The following is a 15,973-nucleotide window of genomic DNA, read 5'->3' on the forward strand; positions in this document are numbered from 1 at the left end:
AAAAAATTCGGCGAAAAATTGACAGTGGTCGTTAATACGAATGCGCATAATTAGTTTATTTTCTAGTAGAACGTTGCCGAATTTCTGAATATTCTGTCGATCGCATCCTATGCAGAGGGACCGGTGTTAACTTAGCAGCCACTTCAGATCTAGCGGCCGTTTGACCAGTGGCGTCGGGTACTTTTTTTTTCGCGTACTGTGCATACTGAAATCGTTATTAGGTCTCGGAAATGAATGAATTCTTTCAAACTCAGAGTGCTCATTCATTAGAATATCATAAATACTATTTCAAAGATTTTGTATTCCTAGAATGTTGAAGTGTGAGTTCCAGCCGTGAAATGGATATTCGAAATATAATCGAAAATAGGTCTAAAAAATGAATAAATGGTTTGAAATTCAGTGTACGTAATAAAAAAACACTATTGAACGATATTCCGACAGCTTTTTGATTTGCAAGACTTGGAAGGGTGACTTTCAACCCCTCATCTCAGAGTCCACAAAATATTTCGAAAATCGGTCTAAAAAATGGATCAAGGGTTTGAAATTCGGTTTGCATATTTATAAGGCACTATATAACGATATTCCAAGAGGTTTTTTTTATTTGCAGGACTTGGAAGGGTGAATTTCACCCCCTATTCTCAGAGTCCGCATAATAAATCGAAAATAGGTCTAAAAAATGAATAAAGGCGTTGGAATTCGGTAGAATATGTATTTATAAACCCTCAAGAAACGATATTCCAATAGCTTTTTCATTTGCAGGACTTGGAAAGGTGAATTTCACCCCCCCTTCTCAGAGTCCACAAAATATTTTCGATTTATTCTGTGGACTAGGAATATCGTTCTTTGAAGGTTTATAAATACATACACGTAATTTCCCATTTTCGATGTTTTTTTTATTATGAGTAATAGGGGTGAAACCCATACAGCACATGACGTCCAATGGACGTCCATTTTATATCCAAATGAAGTACAAACGTCCACGGACCTTATATGGAAGTCCAATGGATGTACATTTCTGGACATTTACTGTACGTTCATGAATGGACGTTTTATGGATGTCCATTGTTCTTTAAATAAGGGATGTTGTACAAACATCCATATACGTCCCTTATTGGACATCCTGTGGATATACAAATCTGGATCTTAATTGTACTATCAGAAATCGTACGTTAGTGTACGTCCATTCAACGTACATTTTTGGATCAACGTGAATTATCCAGGAATCTTTTGGATGTTCGGATCTGGATATAAATATATACTGTTTTGGTATGAGTTTTCCCAAAATAATATTGTTTCGTTTAGTTTGTTCAATGAGTATTGGAACCTAGAAGAAATTTTTGTTAATTCATAAGAAATTCATTCATCATAGATGCTGCGTTAGGATGGCATGGAAAAAAAAAGATATGGAACGTTGTCAGTCGGGAATTTTAGAAAAGTCAGTCGAAATAGTTTTGAGAAAAGTCACTTATTTAATTGAATGAATTGTTTTCTGTTTCATAAGTTACGATTTCGATGATTGTTATAACAAATTAATTTATAAAATAAATTCTTCCGTTTATTACACCTTTATTTATTTTGTACATAAACTTGTTATTCAAATCAACGGAATCGCAACTTATCGAAAACATTTAATTCTCAACTGACTTTTCTAAAATTCCCGACTGACAACTTTCTATATCTTTTTATGTTTCCATGCCATCCTAACACAGCATCTATGATGAATGAATTTCTTATGAATTAACAAAAATTTCTTCTAGGTTCTAATACTCATTGAACAAACTAAACTAAACAATATTCCTTCGGGAAAACTCAAACCATAACAAAATCCCCAAAATTTAAATATTTATTCCCTAAATTGAAAATTTTGGAAATAAGCATTTTTAATTTAACAACTTTTCTGTACGACAACTGGATGTGTCATTTTCGTGTATCCATAATTATTCATTTCTCAACATTTTATGGGGAAGTCCATTGTACTTTAAATAAGGGATGTTGGAAATAACAGGAAGGTATATGCAAAGATATACCCTTGTATTGCTGCCATGTCGGTCTCGGCTCTCATTGAGAGTAGGTACTTAGGTACTGAGTGTGACAAACCCAGATGTTCCGCCCTCTCATAATTATTCCTTTTTTTACTCTGGAAATTTCGTCCCGAAGACCGAAACATTCATTTTTTGAGTTGCATTTGAGTGACACACAGTGAAATATAAAATCAGAACAGAATATCTAAGAGAAACTCATTAATCTGTAATCAGTGGATTTTGAAGTGGACTCGACATATTTTGTAAATTTGTGAATATTTTGGCTTTAGCTTGTTGAACTACTTTTGAAACATAGTGTCTAGTTCTAGTTCCAGTGTGTGAGGCATATATTTGATAGTAATGAGGTGAGTCGAAGTTTTTATTCTTGAGGGAAGTGGCAAATTTACGTGTAGATAGAAAAATATAATGTAATAATTCACCCTTCCATATCCTGCAAATAAAAAAGCTCTTGGAATATCGTTCCTTGAGGGTTTATGAATACATACATCGAATTTCAAACCCTTTATTCAATTTTCAGACCTATTTTCGAATTATTATGTGGACTCTGAGGAGAGGGGGAGAAATTCACCCTTTCAAGTCCTGCAAATGAAAAAGCTCTTGGAATATCGTTCCTTGAAGGTTCATTAATACATACACCGAATTTCAAACCCTTAATCATTTTTTAAACCTATTTTCGAAATATTTTGTGGACTCTGAGAAGCGGGAGTGAAATTCACCCTTCCAAGTCCTGCAAATGAAAAAGCTCTGAAATATCGTTTCTTGAGGGTTTATGAATACATACACCGAATTTCAAACCCTTCATTCATTTTTTCAGACCTATTTTCGATTTATTCTGTGGACTCCCAGAGAAAGGAGTGAAATTCACCTTTTCAAGTCCTGCAAATGAAAAAGCCCCTTGAATATCGCTCCTTGAGGGTTTATAAATACATACACCGAGTTTCAAACCCTTTATTCATTTTGTAGACCTATTTTCAATTTATTTTGTGGACTCTGAGAATGGGGGTTGAAATTCACCCTTCCAAGTCTTGCAAATAAAAAAGCTCTCGGAATATCGTTCCATGAAGGTTTATAAATACATACACCGAATTTCAAACCCTTTATTCATTTTCGAGACCTATTTTCGATGTTTCTTTTATTATGAGTAATAGGGGTTAAATTCACCCTTTCAAGTTCTGCAAATGAAAAAGCTCTTGGAATATCGTTCCTTGAGAGTTCATTAATACATACACCGAATTTCAAACCCTTTATTCATTTTTGAGACCTATTTTCGACTCGATTTTCGATGTTTTTTTATTATGAGAAATAGGAGTTAAATTCACCCTTCCAAGTTCTGCAACTAAAAAAAGCTCTTGGAATATCGTTCCTTGAGGGTTCTTCAATACATAAACGGAATTTCAAACCCTTTATTCATTTTTTAGACCTATTTTCGATTCACTCTGTGGACTCCCAGAGGAGGGGGTAAAATCAACCCTTCCAAGTCTTGCAAATGGAAAATCTCTCGGAATGTCATTTAATAGTGCTTTATAAATATGTAAACCGAATTTCAAGCCCTTAATTCATTTTTTAGACCTATTTTCGAATCATTTTGTGGACTCTGAGAAGAGGGAGTGAAATTCACCCTTCCAAGAGCTGCAAATGAAAAAGCTCTCGGAATATCGTTCAATAATGCTTTTTAATTACGTACACTGAATTTCAAACCCTTCATTCATTTTTTAGACCTATTTTCGATTATATTTCGAATATCCATTTTACGGCTGGAACTCACAACTCAACATTCTAGAAATAAGAAATCTTTGAAATAGTATTCATCATCTTCTAATGAATAAACACCCCGAGTTTGAAAGAATTCATTCATTTCCGAGACCTAATAACGATTTCAGTATGCAGAGTACGCGAAAAAAAAGTACCCGCTAGATTATCAGAATCAGAAATGGCCAAATGAATTCAATATTTATAGAGAATTAATAAACATATTGAGATTCTTACTGTGATTTATTCATATGACTGAAGTAGCTAGAACCTTTTTACATAAAAAACATAATAACCCTATCAATTCAAAATTCATGTCTCTTACATATGAAAATAGTGGACGCTTAAAATTTTACGAAGAATTTTTTTAACCGCCTCAGATTGCTTGGATTCTTGTCATCTTACTCAATGAAAGAAATGCTTTTCGCACGTTGGGTGAAATTTACAAGAAACCTTTTCTAAAAAGTGCCTTTCCACTTTCCGTACAAAATTACGATGTATAGGTTAAGGTCAACATTGTTTACATTTTGGGAAGATGAAGTAATTCAAGGAAGGACATACGTTCAGCCACCGAACATCAACCTTCTAAATTTCATAGCCTACTTGACGACGGATTTTTTTGAACGCACGTTTTATATTATGATTTCTATGATACATATATAGTCAAATTTGAAACCTTATAAATTTTCTATGTTCATATCGGAATGTTGATATTTATGCGGCCGATCGAACAATTCGAGAAGTTCATAGAGGGCATATTCGAGTTGTGACATTTTGATTAAATCACATTGATATCGTTCCCTACAATATCTGTTAAAGAATGTGAGGAGCTGGTGGAGGCTGGAGTTGTAGTACATAGATATATTGATTACTCTCTAACCATCATAATTTTTCTGCAATCTCCACAATTCATATCTTCTCAATTCACCCGCTAGGTACTACAGAAATCAATGCGACATACAAATAAAAAAATAATTTGGGAAGCTGCTGAATACTTCTATGTTCGACTACCCATGACAATAATGCATTAATAGGAAACTAGTATGACCAGGAGATCTACCTTTATTGGTAGATTAGTATAGCCAGGAGATCCTTTTTTTTTTTTTTTTTGGTGTAGCAGGGGGAAAATCTGCAAACAGACGAACACACCCTCTCCTGAGGGGGAACAGTGGATATCGATTTTAAATTATATTGAACGAAGATTATTTTTTTATCTCCCCTAATTGAAATTATTTTTTGTAGTTACTGGATAACCTAAATAGATGTAAATTAAAACAATTGTTTCTTCTATATAATTTATATTACTCAGAATGAACCCCCTCTATAGAGGTGATAATATGAAAGAAAAACGCTATCCTTAATCACAAATTGGCCTTGTGATTGAAAAAAATAGTTCGAAAATCGGCAACTTTAGGTTAGGTTTTTTTCAGAAACGGTACATTTTCGCTGAACTAATGTTGGTGTCATTCGATAGTATTTGATCTACTCTATCGTTATGTGACGTTTGATTCACTAGTTTCGGACACCTTGTATGTACAGGTCAAATCTCTCAAGAAAAATATACAGTAGACTCTCGAAATAGTGAACAATGCTTATAATGAACTACTCCAAATAGTGAACAAATAAATATTTGCATTAGTACTCTATAAAATGAACAACCGAAGCCTATAATTAGTGAACCTGGATAATTTGACAAATCAAAACAAGAAAACGATTGTTAAACGTTTTCCTGTTTTCGAGTAAGCATAAATATGGCATGATTATTCATTTAAAGCTGAGTAAAAAAGGAGAAATTGTTGAAAAATTATATAAAGGTGGTCGTAATTCAATGTTAGAAGGAAGAATTCTTGTTAATCCTGGGGTGGAATCCAGTCCTGATTGCGAAACAAAAGGCATCGGAAATCGCACAAAATTATTTGGTATGTTTTATTCGACATGTTTTTTTCTCCTAAAACTAACTGAAATAACATTTTACAGAGGCCGTAGTGCTGATGTGGGTACATCTGATTGAAGCAATCTAAAAATATAGGAATAGACCATTATATTTATTTAAAGAGGTGTGCTCAATGTATATACCTAAATTTTGAAAACTACTATTTTATTATGTTCTGAATAAATTGGTTTGAGACCTAAATAGTTTAAAATTTAGTTTTCCTAAAATCCGATTGACACTACGTTATGTCTTATTCGAAACTATGAAAAGGATAAGTATGGAAAAGGGTAAGACTGTTATAATAAATGTTGAAGATTGACTATATTCAGAACAGTAATATCTAACAACAAATAAGCCTAAGGTTCATTCATACGATATTCGACAGTATGAACGATGATCAGAAAGTGCATTTATTGTTCGTTTAATTTATTATATTCGAAATCATCGATCGACACATATTAATGCAATTTCGGATCATCGTATCGTCGGATATTGTATACATGAACAGTAGGTCTAACGTTGTTCAGAGACGTCTATTACTGATACTTAATTGTAGTATGAAATACGATTATTAAACGTCTATTTTTGGTACATTGAAGTCGTTGAAATATAGTCTATAATATATGAGTTGTGAACGTTTATAGACGACTGGTTTTCGACGTAATTTCTGAATTACTTAAGTAGTCTGAAAGACGTATATGAAATACGAGTATCAGACGTATATAAAATACGAATAGGAGACGTATATCCAGGATTGATTTTATACGTCTACCACGCGGACATTTGTCCTTCTTATTTTGGTCTAATGAAACCGTATTTATACGTCGGAATAAGTTGACTTATATATGTTTAATAAACGAAAGGTGGTTTCCTGGGGCAGAGCTGATAACCTCTGCAATTTTATTTGAGTTTTATAATATATCCTAATTTTTATTTCGGGATAAAAGATATTCGATGTCAATATGTTCTGATCTCCTATGGTTTGCAGTACCTACTATTCCCAAAACTAATACAAGCTAAAACAACCATTATTTCTATCTTCATAATAATAATGATAGACATCATAATAGTCAAATTAAAACCTTTTTTTTATAGTCTTAACTTACGTATTATGACGGCTTTTTATAGAACCATATTGTATATAACCTTTTTCTGTGGATGAGGCAGCGATTAAAGTTTGCATTTTTTTTTTTTTAATAAATTGTACTTATTATTTTCGAAAAATTAGAATTCAAATAATTCGAACATATTTTATAATCTTAAATTAATTGATAACTCCGTGAGAACATCCAAAGTTCTTTTGTTCTTCTTTTATTAAAAAATCTACTTAAAATATATAGATCCATTTTAATTATACTATGAGATTTTTTTACACAGTGCTTCATAATCTACCTATAAGATATGCATCGATGAGTATGAATTTCGAAAACCGAAATCATTTTAGATCCTTTTCGAATTTTTGTTTGTTTGAACTCCTACGTATAGGGCTTTACTCAATTGACGAAATTGACAATCGTTTCCTCACGGGACCTTCCTAATAATTTCTTGCTCTAAGAAAACTATTTAACTAATCAGCTATTTGAAGGGAAAGTTTAGACATCTATATATTATATGATGTATCAATGAATTAAATCGATTGCAAGAGTTACTATGTATCTGAAGCTTGAAATTCTGACGACCGATTCAAAAGTTTGAGCATTATCTAATCAACTATAGCTGCTTGAAGCCCCGGAAAACAAAACGCGTTTCTATTTCAATGGATTTCCAAAAATTGCATCATTTTTAATTCTTTTTATCGATTTGCAATTAACAATATTTTCATTCTCTTCAATAAAGACCATGATTTATTCATCAACAATAACGTTATTGCTTCATATCCTTCAGCATTTCATTCATTTACTAGAAATATTTAGGAATGCTATATTATATTAAGCACATATAACTTAATAATTTTCATGATCGATACTCTGGACATTCTTTCACTTTGTCCTTATTTTGGGCAAATTCAACCCAATTCACTCTTGTGAGATTCATATTAACCTGTACCTTAAATTGCCAATTCATAACAATCACTTTGTTCTCATATACTAACTGTACCAATTTCATTTCATAAATTTTCACGTGCTTTCGCTTTCGACAAAGTGTTGATATCAGATTTACCTACTGGTTTTGGTTCACCAGTTTCTTTCACCATTATTATCGATTCATTCACCTGATTTACCATTATCAGATTTACCTACTGGTTTTGATACAAAATCAGATTCACCAGTTTCATTATCAGTTACCTTTGAGTTACCTGATTTATCGTTATCAGATTTACTTACTGGATTTGATACAAAATCAAACTCACTAGTTTCATTCTCAATTGTCTTTGAGTTACCTGATTTATCGTTATCAGATTTACCTACTGGTTTTGATACGAAATCAAACTCACCAGTTTCATTCTCAATTACCTTCGAGTAACCTGATTTATCGTTATCAGGTTTACCTACTGGTTTTGATACAAAATCAAATACACCAGTTTCTCACTTCACCGAATATCTGATTTTCAATCACTATCAGATTTCTACATGAAGCCATGCTATCAACTCAATAAAGTCCGTACCTGCGTCTTATTGCATCAACTATATGACTTTCCATGACTGCTGTAAATTTTCTTTTGAACCACCTACTGGTTTCAATTCAATAGAGTTCATACCAGTTTGTTATTGCATTATATTTTGGATTTCAGTTCACTATCAGATTTTTTTTTTATCTCATTCTTCAGAAAGGTAGATAACTAATTTTTTTTTAATCAGCTCTTGACTAGCAATTATTCAAAGTTTAATAAAATTCAAATTCAATAGAATATTAGAGAGAATCATTAATGTGAATATGATATTGTAATTTATAATCATCATATCTCTAATTTATATTTGGATACGAAATGAGTCATTCCACCTTTTTCATAAATTGAGTACTTATAATCATCATCACAATTTTATCAGCTGTGATTTAAGTTCATTCGAAAAGTACCTTTATCATTCAAATGTTTTTTTTTTCATTCAACTTCAACTTCATTATTCTTCAGGGTATTGAAATGATTAAAATTATTTCGAATCATAATCTAAGCAAGACTCTAAGACTCAATTGAATCCCTTTTTCGTAAGAAAAGCTTCTATCAAGATATGCAGTCGTTTAAAGTGATTTATGAAGTAATGAAATATAAATCAAAGTACTCAACAACCAATTTAGAAAACAGACATATTCAGGTATTTTGCTATTCCAGCACTCTGTAATATTTTCACCATTAAACAGATTGGTTTTCGAACTTCTACACTAGCATATCATAGTGTGAATAATATGAAGATTAAGTCATGAAAGTTATATATTTCAATTCTTATTCAGATAATAGAAGACTCAATTGAAATTTTTTTGAAGCCGTTGAAGCAGGTAGATGTGTTGAATGATACCAGTGCGATACGTCATCTCTCGTGTTGTAAAAGAGAAAGTGGAAGAGAAAGTCGAAGTGAAAGTGTACACTAGCGAAGCTACGGAATTTTTGATTCCGTCTACGAAACTTCCGAAGTTTTTTGTAAGTTCTATAAGTGTATGTGTTATAGAGCGGAAATTCGTTCAAATTCAGTGTATTCAGTGTCGAGTCCAGATCCATTGATCGATGGTTCCACGGATATCACTGGTGAGTCGATTTATTTTTCTTATAGTATAGAAAATATATAACTTAGCCACATAGCTTAGTAGTAACATATTAGTGAGTATTTCCAATATTCATTATTACACAGAAATACCTCATATAGTTCAATACGTACAAAAAGCCATGTCGGAGGTCTCAGACAATGAGAGCTCCTACATGGAAGCTACGGACACCGAAGAATTCATCGATAGAGAAGCAGAGGAGCTTGTAAGGCTCAAAGAAGAGAATGAGCAATTGAAGGCTCAAATAAATAAATTAACTGAAACCGTAGCTCAGTTGGTCGGGGAGATACGCCTCTTGAGAGAGGAAGTTAATAAGAATAAAGCACCTCAATCCCCTAGTTTTGCGGAAATTGCAAAACACATTACGGCACAGAAATCCCCCACATTTGCAGAAATTGCAAAGCCGGTAGCGGTCCCCAAAAATTCCTCCAAACAGGAAGTAGCTCCAGAACCGGAAAAGAAGAAAAATTTTGCAACTCAAGTTGCAAAAACCCAGAACGCGCCACCCACAAAACGCGCGCGTAAAGAAAGTGCATCTTCAGACGAAGAGACCGCAAAAAAAGCAACGGAGATACCTAAAAAAGGTAAAATTCCACCCATCACGACGATGGGTACAGCCTCAGCTCAACAGAAAACCACTCCAGTGGAGGAGAGGAAAGAAAAAATCCCCCCAGTCACCCTGAGAGGTACGTCAGAATGGACGTCAATTTCCAACGCGTTAATGCGAAACGGAATTAAATATAGCAGAGCGACAACTGTGAAGGACGGAATTAGGGTCGTTCCACAAACCGCGGAAGACCACAGAAGGATGACGGACTTCCTTCATAAAATAAATAGGGAGTTTTATACTCTTCAACGGGAGGAAGAAAAGAAAATCTACGCGGTAGTGAGATATCTACCGCTGGATGCAGATATCCCGACGATCCTTGACGACCTCAAGGATCAAGGGATCGTCGATGCTGAGGTCATAAGAATGACCTCAAATATAACTAAGAGGCCGATGCCCTTATTGCTGGTTAAAACCCAGAATAAGGGTATCTTCGAGGTGAGAAGGCTCTACAACATGAACTGTGTTGTTGAACCTAAGAGAAGGACGACCGGGCCTGGACAATGTTATCGCTGTCAGCGATATGGACATGCCCAAAGTAGGTGCACTTTTCCATGGAGGTGCGTGAAATGCTCTGGTAATCACAGCTCCAAGGAGTGTACGCTTACCAGGGAGAACGGGGAGCGAAATGCCTCTTGTGTTCTCTGTGGAGAGCAAGGACATCCAGCCAGCTACAAGGGATGTAGCGAATGGAAGTTGGTCACTAAAAAGACCAAGAGATCGCCAAGATCGAACCAGACCAGCTCGAGGCCAACACAAAATACACCGAAGCCATCCCAAAACTCTTCGGAAGTGAAGAAACCCCAGGAAACTGCAACCAAAGTGGTCAAAGAGACGAAGAATCCAGAGAAAAAGACGGAAAAGGCAAAAACCGTCAATAAAGCCGAAACCAGGAAAGGAATTTCTGGAATCACTGAGGAACTGGATAAGTTCACGAAAACCCTCCTCAGCACGATGATGCAGAATCTGGAGAAAGAGATTGAGAAGAAGATGCAGCAAATTATTAAGAATATTTATTGGCTGATACGACGATAAATCGTCTCTTGGAACGTCGAAGGATTGAGAGCCCGCAGACCAGAATTCGAAGAACTGATTGAAGAGAAGAGACCGGATGTCATAGCTCTCCAAGAAACAAGACTTAACCCCAACGTTCGGATAGCATTTCCCAATTACGATATCTACAGAAATGATAGACCTAACAGCACAGGTGGCGTTGCTATACTGGCTAGAAGGAATATGGATCACCATTTCGACCAAATATTCAATGGACAAGAAGTAGAAGCAATATCGATTATTGTGAATACTAATCGAGGACAAGTGAAGATTATTTCAACTTATAAATCACCGGATAAGGACATGCTGGAAGAGGATCTAAAAATGCTACTAGAAGGAAGACACACTAAAATCATAATTGGTGATCTCAACTGCAAATCGCAGGAATGGAATAGTAGAGTGGAAAATACCAACGGGAGAAGACTGAAGATTTATGCTGAAAAACTTAATGCAGTTGTGATAGGACCTGATATACCGACCTACATACCAAGAGTAAATGGACTACCCGATGTACTGGACATTGTCGTAATGAAAGACATCACTGAAGAAATCAGCATTGATACAATAGAAGACGGAACTTCAGACCACAATCCCATAGAATTCATAGTGGGACATGGCCCAAGAAACGAAGAAGAGACACAAACCAAGGATCGCACAGACTGGGAGAAATATAAGAATTTACTTCAGGAAAAAATCACGGAAATTCCCCAAATAAACACCCGGGATGAATTAGATGAAGCAGTTGAAAAATTGGAAAATCAAATAAAAGAAGCCTATGAAGAAGGCACCAAGAGAATAAGGAAACCAATTCCGAAACATTCACATGGAGATACGCCAAGGGATATAAAGGAACTTATAAAAAAGAACAGAAGACTCAGAAAAATTTACAGAACAACAAAAAGAGAAGAAGACAAGAAGAAACTGAATAAGCATAGCCAGATATTGAAAAATGCTTTAACAGAACTGCGTAATAACAGATGGCACCAGAGATTAAGGGAACTGAATACAATAGATCACTCGGAAAGCGCCGGGAGAATATAGGATAACGAATTATATGTTGAAGAAATTGCCTAGAAAAGGAATAACAGCCTTGACGAATATAACAAACGGAGTGATGAGGACCGAATACTACCCAAAGAGATGGAAAACTGCAGAAATGATAGTTTTCAACAAGCCTGGAAAGGAACGGAAATTTCCTCAAAATTATAGACCAATCAGCCTACTATCAGCACTAGGAAAAATCGTCGAGAGGGTTATCGCTAAAAGGCTGAATGAGGAAACAGAAATGTTGAAGATAATTCCACCCGAACAATTTGGATTTCGACGAGAACATTCGACTGAACTCCAATTACTACGGCTCATAGAATACGTCATCGAAGGAATGCAGACCAAACAGGCCACAGGATTAGTTCTGATGGATATCGAGAGAGCTTATGATAGAGTATGGCACGAAGGCCTAATCTACAAGATGAAAAAAGCAGGATATTCGACCAAGCTATGCAAGATTATAAGGAACTATCTGAGGAATAGAAACTTTTATGTGAAAATAGATGGAGCAACTTCTCAAACCAGACAATTGGAAGCGGGAGTGCCTCAAGGATCGGTACTTGGACCTCTGCTTTACGTAATATACGTCTATGATATCCCGAAGAATGCTAGAAATATGCTCACCTTGTACGCAGATGACACAGGAATAGCGTTCAGACATCGACGCCCAGAGATCATACACCGGAGACTGCAGGAAGCCATAGATGAATTACTCAAATGGTGCATCAAATGGAAAATCCAAATCAATGGAAGAAAGACTCAAGCAATATTACTGCAAAAGAGAAGATTGAGGCTGGAAGAAAACCTTGAAGTTGATGGAGAAGAGGTTGAATGGAAAAATGAAGCAACATACCTAGGAGTGACGCTTGACAGAGGACTTACATGGAAAAACCACATCAAATGTGCAGTTGATAAAACAAAAGCCGCAATGAGTAAACTTTATCCACTCATAGGCAGAAGTCATATGAATAAGAACATCAAGTTGACGATGATTAAAACAATTGCGCGACCACAACTCACATATGGATCGGCGGCATGGGGCTTCGCAGCCAAGACCCACATCGAGAAAATACAGGCCACTTAGAATAAACTCCTTAGAATGGCGATGGACGTACCCTGGTTTGTTAGGAACAAACAAATCTACAAGGACTTGGAATGGGAACCAGTTACAGAATTTATGAAGAGAAAGGCGGAAAGGGTATTCGACAAAGCCAAACAACATCCAAATGAGGAACTACGAAGATTAGTCGACTATGATCCAACAGAAGAAGCTAGAAGGTCAAAAACCTACCACCGAAGACCGAGAGATCAATTAAGGATTTTAAGTAACCAAAGAAGAGCTTAACCTATAAAAGCTATAGGCAGCATACAAATATCAACACGACTATGATCGTGTGAGAGTCCAGAAACCATAAGAGTCAACTGGTTAATAGGCAAAATGCCCGGAACCTATGAAGAAGCAGTTAAGGGTTTTTAGTGGGTCTCGAGCTCAGAAAGTGAGAATCCCCACACTGTTCCCCCTCAGGAGAGGGTGTGTTCGTCTGTTTTGCAGATTTTCCCCCTGCTACACCAAAAAAAAAACCCGCCGAGGTAGTCATATTCTGAGAAAAAGTGTTTGCCGGACGATTCCAAAGTTTGCTTGGACTCGCTCATTCATGTTCGGTGATAACCCCTATAGAAGATCTACAAATCCTAAAGTTCGTATGCTGAATTAAGCCAGGTAGCTAATATTTAGTACAATTAATATAGTGCAGATAATCCTCATTTTTTTGGTTAAGTTATTCATTTCCAAACGCGACCTGTTCTGGATTACTAAATTATTTGGCGTATGTACAGCGCCTTCATTGTCTATTCGTATCATTTATTATAAAGGAGCAGGTACTTTTGTTCCGGATTTTGTATTCGAAGTCTCTCCTGGAAAAACTCAGTTGAAGAATTTATCGATGTCCGATAGGAGTTCAGGATAATAGAAATGTATTTTTCAGTTTTAATTTTGTCACGATTTTTACTGAGCAAAAATTGAGACATTTAATGTATATTCATTACCTGTTGATATTTATAATCAAACCCGTAGAAATAAAAGGGCAACAGTAAGCCTCATACTTCGATACTTCCGATAGAAATTTAGTTTTCAGTGGTCGATTCGACAAAGTATTATATCAATTTCTCAGAAACCAAACCTTAAAATTTCATAGTTTTCTAATTGGGATGCTTCTGTTGAATTACAGTTCGAAAGTTTCGATAGAAGTGGAGACTTCAGTGGTCGATTCGACAAAGTATCAAACCAATTTCTAAAAACATTTCTGAATTTTTTTTGGGTTTTCACTCACAGTCTGAACCATAATCAATTAAAAAAATTGAAATAATCGAATTGCTCCTGGCTAAATTTTTTGCACTAATGTATCAGGAGCCAATCAGATGGAAGATTTTGTTGACCTACTGACAATGAACGAAAAATTGAACTTTTTGGTAAAATTTCGCTTTTTCCGGAATCTATATCAGAATCCTTCATCTGACGAATTCTTGAAAATCTTCAGAGTCTAGTGTATCTCTTGACATTTGTCGCTTAGACAAAGTATGAAACCAATTTCCCAGAAACTGATGGATCCATTCGAACCAAATCTTGAAATCGGACATAGTTTTCGAATTGGAATGCGTTTGTTGAATTTCTGTTCGACACTATCATTTCGAATGTACTTTTGAATGGTCGATCCGACAAAGTATCAGATCAATTACTCAAATATTGTATGTATGATCAATTCGAACCAAATCTCATAATCCCACATAGTCTTCGAGGTGAACCGAAAGTTTTGGGCAATTGATAACCTACTGTGTAGAATGCATTTGTACCTACTGAAAGTAGGAATTTGAATCTACCGGAGGGGACTGAGATCGAGTTACCTCATCGTCGTTCAAATATCATAGCGAACTTCTTTAGCGATAGTAAGTTGTGGCCCTGAAAAGGGCCTTTCGATAGATCGTGCTGCGAATTATTTACGATTTCTTTTCGGTTTTTTTCGGCAAAAGTACCGCTTGGATATTTGGTAAAACTCCACCCTGGGCGATAGTTACTCCAGAGAGTAACTTGTTCAATTCTTCGTCGTTTCTAATGGCCAACTGAAGATGGCGTGGAATGATCCTAGTCTTCTTGTTGTCTCTAGCGGCGTTACCGGCCAATTCCAATACTTCAGCAGCGAGATATTCCATCACGGCTGCCAGATAAACGGGTGCTCCCGCTCCTACTCGTTCGGCGTAATTTCCCTTTCGCAACAAACGATGGATACGTCCAACGGGAAACTGCAATCCCGCTCTATTTGAACGAGACTTCGCCTTGCCCTTAACTTTACCACCTTTACCACGACCCGACATGATCAATGTATTAATCAACAGATACTAGACGTCGCTCGATTAATCTCCGTGACGATTTTGGTAGTCACATAGAAATACATTCGTGCATAATATTCATGCTATTTTCATTCCGCCAATTAGCGGGCGCCATCAGATAGACGCTCTAGAAGGGGCGTGTTCCTCTATATTGTCGAGTAGCATCCATTCATACTCTTACCCTAGAAATTTTATGATACTTAATCGAATCGACCGCTGAAATCTTCATTTTACAAGAGATGTAGATGCTGGAGTACCCCAAGGATCAGTACTTGCTCCTTGGGCCACTGTTCAACATAGGCTGACCACATTATCCAATGTTCAATGCGGACGCACCTGATCTACATATACAGGGCGAGTCTTTGAATCGTAAAAATATTTCAGCCGTGGATTCTTTAGATCCAAAGAAACACTTTTTTCCTGTACCATTTTTTCCGATTCAGCCCTGATAAGAAGATATAG

General features: G+C 35.8%; 1 protein-coding gene across 1 annotated transcript; it reads right to left on the reverse strand.

Annotated features, from left to right (window-relative positions):
- Window positions 1-15,075: 15,075 nt before the first annotated feature.
- On the reverse strand, window positions 15,076-15,528 carry LOC123318933 (histone H2A). Its single transcript, XM_044905722.1, has one exon. The coding sequence runs from the start codon at window positions 15,494-15,496 to the stop codon at window positions 15,122-15,124; it is 375 nt and encodes a 124-aa protein (XP_044761657.1). The 5' UTR covers window positions 15,497-15,528; the 3' UTR covers window positions 15,076-15,121.
- Between the last annotated feature and the right edge of the window lie 445 nt (window positions 15,529-15,973).

The sequence above is a fragment of the Coccinella septempunctata genome, chromosome 1, assembly GCF_907165205.1.
Source record: "Coccinella septempunctata chromosome 1, icCocSept1.1, whole genome shotgun sequence".
Classification (NCBI taxonomy): domain Eukaryota; kingdom Metazoa; phylum Arthropoda; class Insecta; order Coleoptera; family Coccinellidae; genus Coccinella; species Coccinella septempunctata.